At 36.1% G+C, this 10,685-nt stretch overlaps 2 protein-coding genes across 10 annotated transcripts in view; one reads left to right on the forward strand and one right to left on the reverse strand.

The window, feature by feature from the left end:
• Positions 1 to 10,685, forward strand: part of LOC139964649 (monocarboxylate transporter 6-like) — a 29,006-nt gene that overhangs the window by 15,173 nt on the left and 3,148 nt on the right. For 6 of the 9 annotated variants that reach the window (XM_071966416.1, XM_071966417.1, XM_071966419.1 and 3 more), the window contains exons 2-3: positions 52 to 370; positions 7,662 to 7,793. In XM_071966416.1, coding sequence (XP_071822517.1) covers positions 7,715 to 7,793 — 79 coding nt within the window. In that variant the 5' untranslated portion in view covers positions 52 to 370; positions 7,662 to 7,714. Of the gene's footprint in view, positions 1 to 51; positions 371 to 7,661; positions 7,794 to 9,048; positions 9,214 to 10,685 lie in introns of all 9 variants that reach the window. The other 3 variants (XM_071966422.1, XM_071966423.1, XM_071966424.1) reach the window with 2 other exon arrangements.
• Positions 2,825 to 3,721, reverse strand: LOC139964893 (alpha-(1,3)-fucosyltransferase 4-like). Its single transcript, XM_071966952.1, has one exon. It carries the CDS (start codon positions 3,719 to 3,721, stop codon positions 2,825 to 2,827), a length of 897 nt encoding a protein of 298 aa, XP_071823053.1.

The raw sequence follows: 10,685 nt of genomic DNA on the forward strand, positions 1-10,685 counted from the left end.
ATTATATGTTTTGGTTCACTAAAAAAATTTCTCTAATGTTTTTAATTACAGGAAGTCGTATAACCTTCGGAGACGAAAAATCGAGAACTAACAGCAGGTTTTGGAGGGACATGCAGTTCTTAGCAAGGGACATGGTGGACGAGAAACTTGGTCTACGAAGAAATTGTAAAGTTGTAAAATTATGGAAATTAAAAGAGAAGGTAGGGAGTGATGGCCAAGTTTATATGAATTGTACATTAAACCGGTTGGCCAAGGAAGCACAATCACTGGCGTCTGGCTTCCATTGTTGTGACCATTCCTTCACCTATATTGGACGACAGGAGAGGACCCTTCAGGCTGACTTCCTACCAGGACTTCATATCGTTGCCAGGTGAAGATTGCGTTTACATTCACTACAAATATCTCAAGATAAGACTACCTACAGTAGCATGTAATGTTTTAATCATATATTTGTTATGTATCTTGCATGCTTTGTATTCATGACAGAATTGATTTGACCAAGGTTGAAACCAGTCATAGCCGTTGTTGCTTTTGAAAATATGGCTTATGTTTACAAAGTTAAATAGGAAAAAGTAAATTGGGTGGAAGGTAGGCCAACAAATTGCTCGACGACTGAAAACACCCAAGAGTATAAACACATTTGTCTTTATCGGACAGATACCCCCATAACGCTTTAACGTATGGCTGATGCACAATCAGAACTTCGTCTGTACAAGACAAAAGGTTGAGGAAGATTATGCAGAGTTTAATATCAGCAAATAGTAAATCCCAACAACTCGCAAATTAAAAGACAGAAAAGGTATGTCATGATCTTTGTCAAGGGCTCTGTGCCATTGGTTGCAGGAGAGCATTTTTTCCATCCTAATAGTGTGAAACTTCGTGATGGTTCTGGAAAAGAGTAAGATCTTTTCTTTGATGAAAGTATAAAGTCATTGATAAGAACCACATTAACTAAAGATGAAATATTATTCGTGTGAGATCAATTTAACATTTCACGAAGAGCCTATGATTAGTTGACACAAAAGATCTAATAACTTGCAAAAGGATTATAGTATCCTGAAAGTTGGTAAAAAGGATTTAAATGCTCTGTTCACTGTAAAATATATAGAAGAAGATTATGATGATGGAGTTTGCCAATCTATTTCAGATGTTATCTTGCGTAAATTGTAGGAAATTGTCTTACATCCCCAAAAAGTGGAACTTCTCAAACAAAAGCTTCTTACTAAGTGAAAATCATTGGTAATGGGACGTATTTTCAATTTTGTTCTTCTAATCATAGGGGAAGATTCATGTTCCGATGAGAAAAGGTACTTACTTGATTGCTATTGTAAAATGCACAGAGAAGCAAACTTTATTTCATCGTGTGTCTACCAGATTTTGCCAATGAAATTATCTTTCGTTAACTCACGTTATGCATGATGGCGATAGAATATATCTGAAGTGATTTTTGTGAGGGGATTTTAATTTCTGAATGTGGCTATGGGGTTGGATGCATGCTCCTCCACCCATTCTTGTGCATGATGCAAGTATTCTGCCTCAGAACGATCTGATACTTCAAAGAAATGGTCGATTACAAATCCTGATCATCAATGGGAAAATTGACCATGGCTATAGATAGAAAGCACGATATCAATTGTTCTCATAATCCGCGCATATTTACATCTATTACTGGTGAATGTGTAGTAAATGGACACTCTTCACATGTTTTTAAGAATTGCTGGTCAGCTGGTATTCCAACTTAATAAATATCTGAGGTTCATAGATATTGTTAATAGCAGGTCTACTTATTCAACTGAAAAGTGCCAAAAATATGGCAGAATTTTAAAAATTAGTAAAGCAACTTGGAATTGAATGGTAGTTTATGTAGATCGCAATTTCAAAAGAAATCAAACCCAGAGATTTTACTGGGCCTGAGTATTGGAAAGTTTTCGATAACATGAGACTAAAAGATAATCTTCCTAACTATCCTGATTTAAACTTTATTTGAAAATTTTGGACCGAATTTGTATCCAACAAAATGCGAATTTGTCTGAGTGCGGTGATTAAAAACATTGCCCAAACCCCGTGCTTGCCAAGATTATATGTAAACTCCCTTACACTTTGTTAAACATTCAAAGTCGCCAAAGGTGTTAACATTATACGAGGTATGATTGACGCTAACGCGGTTCACTTGCCAAAATGTTAACAAAATGCTCCTATATCATTTAAAATGGAAAAAAGAAGCAACACAAAATTAAAATTAAATAAGATTTTTCCATACTATGATTATGTCATTTACTCATAGACATTTCTGCTAAATATATTTTCGTTTATGGAAGCCGAACATAAAATCAGTTACATTTAATTACACGAAAGGTTTAAAACTTATATGAGCTATGACTGAAGCTGATACGGAATTCTAGCAATACATTTACACATATCCCTTTTCCAATATAATGGAAAAGAAGCTACATACATGATGAAAGTTAACAATACAATATATAACATGAAAACAATAACGCACTTTTTCTCCTTCGGAATTGTCAAAAATTATAAAGTGTTTAGTTTACTCTGAATTGTCTACATATCAACATGAGCGTCAAATACAAACATCGAAAATATCATACAAACACATAAATTAACTGAATGCAGCAGACTATCAATTATACTCGACTTCCATCGTTGAAATACTGTATAGCAGTTCCGCGAAAACAAGCAGGCAGCTGACACGAGGACCCTCGAAACAAATGCGTATTGGTTTCGTCATTTTGTATATATGTAAGAATCATATTAGCCACGTGTCTGTCGTCTTTGATGCCGTAACATAATACCTACGACGATATATCTAGCTGGAAAACATATACTTTTTTATCCAATGTTCCCCGCATCCTCGGCAGCTCCCTCCCCACCTCTTCCCCATGAAATTAAGTCTCTTTTCCCTTGTGCTATTGTACTGTAGATATCTCTCAAGAATAGAACATTGTGTTTGCGGCTGCAAAGGTGTGACGTATTGATCTTCTTGACTAATAACTACAATTCTTCCCTTTTCCCGCCATCGGCAATATTCCAGGTATTTCTCCTCGTTGTTTGCAACGATAGTTATATGAACACTTAATGCTGCTAACGAAGGAAACTGTTCAACATGTATGAAAGAACCTGGAGGTGCAAATTTCGTGTATTGTTCTAAAGATGCTCCAACAACGATTGGCACCATGCCTATGTCCAATGCCCTCCAGAATTTTTCGCTGATATAATCGTCACAGCAAGAATTTTCGAAACTGAGATAAAATTTGTGATTTCCGAGAAGAGTATTAATTACTTTTCGGTCGTTCCAAGGAACTTCTTTCTCGCCGCATTTTCCGTACATGTCTACATGTATAATTTCATTTAGTTCATTCACTAACCGAAGACGATCCCACTGCAACGTCTCACAGTTGCTGCTCATCCATGCTATTAAACGAGTCTTATTTTGTACAAACGATTTTAAATCCATATCAAGTGGCCTATCTTGGAGGAAAGGCTCGTAGTAACCGAACGGTAGGCTAACATCTGAATCGCTTTTATATGAGGCAATCCAGTTGAAGCTAGTATGGTAAAATTTCTCGGGAGGCGTGAGCCCAGAGGCATACAATGGGCTATCTAGGGATATAAGAACCCAGGGTTGAGCCTCCGATCTGTTTCCGTGAGCCCAGGCCCACATGTCTGGTGTTAACCATTGGTAAACATCGGTGAAAAGTACCATATCGGCTCCACGTATGTCCTTTATCGATTCCGAATAAGTTAAGTTTACAGAACAGCTCAGATTCGTACAATCAAAAGTTCTTGGAAACTGAACAAGCTGGTTAAATTGAGGCATCTGTGGGAATTTACAAAACTCTTTCCAGTGTTGCTTCATTCCGAATAAAAGTAATTTCTTCTGGCAAGATGCCTTCCCTTCTACCAGTCCGTGATCAGGCTCATTCCATTGTATAAACAAGTTTTTATTACGAAACATTCCTGTGTGGTCCTTACCAATGGTCGTAGTATACAGCAATAAATACGTAATGAACACCAAGTTGATTAATAAAACACACGTTATTGCATATTTAAGCTGCCACATCTTTCGACTCCGGTTTGTTGAATAAGACATGATATGTATCTAATGTTAACATGATAAAATACGAGATTAATTGATTGCAAGGTATTTCTACAGTACAGAGCTCTGGTGCATCTTCACCATCGCTACTGTTCACTGTGTATGTAGAGTATAGGAGAAATATGAATTACACAACAGTCAATTTAATAACAATTCACCAGTGCGAAGTATATATGCAATTCACAAGGTATAAACAATAATACACGATAACACTACCCACGTTTTCTTTCTAACTTTCCTCTTTATGTCTATCGTACCACATGGATGATTCTTTTATATTTCGCTAAAGCACCATGCCATATACAAATGTACATGTAGATATATACCTATACGGTACAGATATTTTGTTTTATGCTTTGCAAGACGAACTGAATTGAATATTCATGGGGTCAAACCACATGAAGCATGTATTGAGTGAAGGTAGTACACGCTACGTACAGCAAACCAAGCTTGGTCTTTCGATCGGCCAAATTTATGTCTGTCGCTTGTAGACTTTAAGAAGAGAACATGTCACACCACATTGCCTGCACAGTGGTTAGGGTGTCCACATGTAAAGCGAGAGGCCCGGGTTCGAATCCCGGTGGAGGCTGGAGGTTTTTACACTGTTCTTGATTTTCCGACTCACTACGATTTCAATTACGTATATTCATTTGCCTTTGTCGTTTACCTCCATTTCATTAACAAAGTCTGTTCAAAGTATCTCTTTCGAGATCCGGCATTAGGAATTAGTATTGTTCGTTTCAGGTGACAAACGCCTACAGTGGAGTTACGACCTTCCTTACCGGTTTCGAACCTGTGGCCATACAATCAGATTTTGATGTTCAAATAGCTCACCACTTCCAACCAGAACATTTATTTTTACTCCGAAGGGTTGTGTGAATGGGCTTGAGCCTAAACTCCCCCAATTCCTTAGGGTCAGGGGTTGCTTAAACCAAATTGTTTTGTCAGACACCTTTGGGGGGGGGGGGGGTGGCACCTGATTTGTAGGGGTATGTGCCCCAACCTCCTTGGCAACACCACTGCTACGATGCTAGCAGTGTATAGAGGGAACAATGATTCCTTCTTCATTAAAAATAAAATTGATCATTTGTCAGATCAGATCATCCATAAATATCTAGAGCCCACAATTTTAAAAACTGATCACCAATAAACTACCCTACACTGTCGCTGGTTATAAAGCAGGACAGTATGCTCATTCGGGCCCGATTCGGCCATTCGCCAGCAACATAAACAAAACTAGTAAACTAATAGAACTATATGCTCATCGGCCGGGTGACGTTAGAATATGCGCCACACAAGCTACATAAACACAGCGTACAATTTTAACAAGCTAAGCGGCCTTAGCTTGCTGACGTTTTCGGCTGTTGTTTATGATGCATACTTGTCTGGCTAAACCCTAAAATATGACACCCAACCAGTGGAATAATTATGAATAATATTCTACTATATATAAACGACAACATTACCGAAGTGGCACAGCTCCAGAATACCATCAAACCAACAAACCACCACTGTGACTTTACAGGGGGCGGAGTCGCAGTAACCTATATAAGATAACAATAAACCATCTCATCACTTTGACTCCGCCCTCCAATAAAAAAAAACATATTTCACCAATTTTTATTTTTTTGAAGTTACCCCCTTTATTATTGATGAGTCGTTCTCCAAAAGAGCCCCCATGCAAACAGAGAGGTGTTGATGATGATGTTCGACTGCAATACCGCCCTCCACTAAAAGATACATTCGAAGAACGTAGGCTATAATTGTTTGTAACCATGATTCACAATAAGACTTCACATTTCTTCAATGTGACTCCGACCTGCAATCGATTTGAAAAACTTAGAATTAATTTACTCAGGCTTAAAACATCACTTCATTGCGACTCTGCCCTCCACTAAAACTACAGTAAAAAAATCCGCATTTTCCAACATGAATAATGATCGGCTAAGTCTTAGCCGCCACCCCCAATTGTTTCCCAGCAAAATAGCACTGCTTCACTAGCTGCGACTCTGCCCTTCACTAGAAATATACAGTCAGCTTAAAAACAATTAGTCCTAGGCCTATAGTTCAATATCATATTAAAAATGAAAAAAATCAGGGATCGCCTATCTGCGACTATGCCCTCTGTTCTCTGAAAGAACTTGTCAGTCCGGTGGTGGGGTAGTTTGGAGTTGCTCTACCGGTCTGTCGTACTAACACTTAGCCACTGCAGGCTAGTTAGGCCTAGGCTAGGCTTTTAGTTTACGTGCCATAGCCTAGGTCTAGCCTCTGCTCTAGCCTAGGCTATGGGTCGTATCAAAAAACCTAATTATATATATATATATATATATATATATATATATATATATATATATATATATATATATATATATATATATATATATATATATATATATATGTGCTTAGGCCTATTTACCTTCATCTGCCTGAAACTTTCTTTTCTTGCATTCTGCTGTCTGTAACCTTCGTACAATACCAAATTTCTGGTAACACTCACGGTGATAACCAGAACCGGGTATAACATTAGGCTCCGTTTGTATTGAATCATTTGTTAGGCCCATGTCTTACTGTTGTTTAGTTTGCCTGATCATAAGCTGACGAAATATACATAAATGTCATGTGCATAGCACGAGAAAGTCATCGTGATTATTAGAAACAAGCATATATGCTTACTTAAGTAGTCAATACCCTTAATTAAAGCTTTATGCTTTACAACTTAAGCATATTTTAGGGAATATTAATGATCGCACAATACAAGTGCAAACAAATTATTTTGAAGAAAAACATAGGTCATTCATATACAACAATGTAAATACTTCGCGTAACTATACCAGAAGGTTTTCACTAGATGTTGGCAGTATTTCACTTTTAATATTGCACAGGTTAATTACGATGACCAGCTCATGCTTCGTGAACAGTATCGTTGATTATAATCTCGGTAGCGCCATGCCATATGACCGTAGATTATATCTGATAGATGATACCGGTATACGATGTGCTGTTTACAAGTAAAAAGTAAATTAGTAAATAAATTATGAACACACCGTTGCCTGAATAACCTTTACCATTGACACACCTTGTCCGTGATGTAATTTCTATGTTAACCAATCATTATCTTACAGCAGGGAGTTTTTTTTATGGAATGACAACTCCCTGCTTATAGTATCTGTGAGTTTGCAAGGGAAGGAAAAGGGGGCATGGCTTTTCAGTTACAACTTGGCTCTAGTTAATGCCAAAATAATGCCATGGACAAGTGAAAATAGTCTGAGGTACGCGATACGTTGACATGTATTGAGTGTGAAGGTATACACGCTACGTACAGCAAACTAAGCCTACTCTTTCGATTGGTCATATTATGTCTGCCGTTTTGAGACTTTGAAGACGGGGAATATGTCAAACCACTTGTAAGAAATCATTGCGAAAAGTAAGGTGCAGTTTAAGTAACTTTCTGTGATATTTTTTGAAGAGAAACTATTCGAATTTAAGAAGATGGAAGGTATTCGGAAATGTCCGCAGATATTGGTCTCATCTGGTTTGGTCTTTACAGTTACATTCTTCGTCTACGGCAGCGCAAAGGCTTGTGGTGTTTTATTTAATGAGATGGAAGATATGAAGGGAATGGGTGGACTGACTAACGGATTAATCTTCTCATTACCCGCGGCGATGAACCAGTTAGCAGGTAAGAATTCCGTTGCACAGTCCTATAGCTGTAACTTTTCCTTTAACTTATTGATTGAGTGATTTATTGATTGACTCGATTAATTGATTTCTGATTTTGTTTTGAGTACTTTTTTCTTTTTATTACTCTGTATGTATCTTATATTTGTACTTCTTATGATTTTTCTAGTCCCATGTAAAGTGCTTTTAGATATTCTTTATGTAAAGTGCTATATAAATATGTTATCATTGTCATTATCATAGCCATTGCCATTGCCATTTCTTCGCTAAAGTAAAAACAGCTAAAGGTTGATTGGCAACAAGCTACAGTCACATTGTTGTTCAAAGTGAAGTTTTGTAGTTCGGGTAATACTTATGAATACTGTCTTGTCTACTTTCATAATCAAATTGTCCAATTTATTGTATGAAACTGTTTGTCTAACAATTCCCTAGAAGCTGAAATATGAGAAGAGACAAATCATGATCAGATATATATATATATATATATATATATATATATACATATACATATATATATATAAATATATATATATATATATATATATATATATAAATATATATATATATATATATATATATATATATATATATATATATATATATATATATATATATATATATATATATATATATATATATATATATATACGTTATAAATACGTTTCGAAACTTCACAGCAGGGTTTTGAGAGTTGAGGGCACGTTAGCTCACTACAGATGTCAAATACATATTGGTGTATAGCCCGCTAAGCTTACTATATTAGTAGGCATCCCATGGTGAAAAGTGTATATACATATCTTTCTGTGTGCAAAGCTTTATTAACAAACTGAATTTAATTATGAGCAGAATTTGTCATATGTGATTATAAATTGTTCTGAAAATGACGGTGCCGTCGTAATTTTTACACCTTTATTAATCAGATTGCTCAGCATAAATTAGATTGGCATGTTAAATATGCACAACAAACAAACAATTTGAAATTATAACGAAATAATAATAATGATAAAAAGAATATTCTGCAAAGTGGTTGATAAAGATACTAACATTAGATAAAGATACTAAGATTAGTGACGCCATTGCCAAAGTATATAATGATTGTATTTAAGTTAGGATAAAGAAGTACAATAACTAAAACAAAACAATAATAAAAGGGCATCAAGACATTTCCGTAGTGGGAATAAACACGTACATATATGGCAGGAAACATGAATGTTTCATAAGATCTGAAAATTCCCAATACTTGCTTCATTCAACAGCTTTGATTTTTCTGTCGAAAATATATATTGCCGAAGATACGGACAGTTTTTAGCCCACGTACAGTTTGATAATGTAGATTGGTGAAAATGATCACTATGCCTTGCAGAAACTTGATTAATGGGGCACGAAAATTATTCCTGTCGGTAACACATGGTTTTTAAATGGTAATACTATCAGTAAAAGGGGCATCGATGTAAATTGTTCCCATTTATACCTGTAGAAAGAAAGTCAAATAAAAATTACGAAATTGTCTGGACGATGAAATGTCTTTATCAATTGCAATCTTATAAGTAATATAGGATAGGTACATGGGCGGCGATCATGGGGGGGGGGGACGGGGGGGGGGGACATGTCCCCCCATATTTTAGGTGGGGGATATAATGTCTAATATCCCCCCAATATTTGGTGGCATAGTTTTTTTTAGCATATGTTTTGTATTTTATTATGATATCGCTAGTAATTTCAAAATAGAAAATGCTTAGATGCAACTTACAAGGCCTGGGAAGTTCCATTTCCAGCGATCTGGGAGGCATTTTCGGCCAAAATTTTCTTTTGCGCTTCGCGCCAACTTATGGTGGCGCTACGCTTAGATAGTTTGCCTACAAGCTTTGCCCCTCCCTTGGCAAATTCCTCGCAAGGCGCCTTTCTAACCGTGTCACAATTTGTTACTATATATGACCGAAAGTAGTTTTTACTTCTTTTCTTCCGAAATGAATAGCTAGACTAACCGCATCCGTAATGAAATTTGGTTTGCCGATAAAAAAGGAAAATAGGGCTGTAGCAACAATATATAAATATAAATATATAAATATATATATATATATATATATATATATATATATATATATATATATATATATATATATATATATATATATATATATATATATATATATATATATATATATATATATATACATGGGCGGCGATCATGGGGGGGGGCGGATGGGGGACATGTCCTCCCAATATTTTAGGTGGGGATATACGGTAGTATCTAATATCCCCCCCCCAATTCTGAACAAATAATAGGCTTAAAACCTTGAAAAGTGGGGCTGACGGGTATTGTGGGGCGTTACGTAGAATTACCTACAAAAGTAATGATCCACAGGAGATGCGATGAGGTCGAACATGATGTGTGACTGGTGACAATCTTGAAAAAGGTTATGAATGAAAAAAAAACTATTGGGAAAAACTTGGTTCTCAGGCAAAATTGTACATCTGGTTGGTCATTTTCAAGCCGGAGAAGTGCCATTTCCGCTGACCTGGGGGGCTATCAAAACCAGAAATTTTCTTGTACGCTGCGCGCCAACCAATGGTGGGCTCCGCTTTGATAGTAATTCGCCTGCATCCAAGCAAATATACCCCCCAATATTTGAAACAAATTGCCGCCCCTGGATAGGTTTACTTATAATAATGTGGGTTTGGTATAATTATAATAATGTAGGTTCGGAATAATTATAATAATGTACGTTTGGTATAATTATAATAATGTATCGGTTTGGTATAATTATAATAATGTATCGGTTTGGTATAATTATAATAATGTAGGTTTGGTACAATTATAATAATGTAGGTTTGGTATAATTATAATAAGGAAGGATTGGTATAATTATAATAATGAAGGTGTGGTATAATT

This window comes from Apostichopus japonicus, chromosome 23 (genome assembly GCF_037975245.1).
Source record: "Apostichopus japonicus isolate 1M-3 chromosome 23, ASM3797524v1, whole genome shotgun sequence".
NCBI lineage: Eukaryota > Metazoa > Echinodermata > Holothuroidea > Aspidochirotida > Stichopodidae > Apostichopus > Apostichopus japonicus.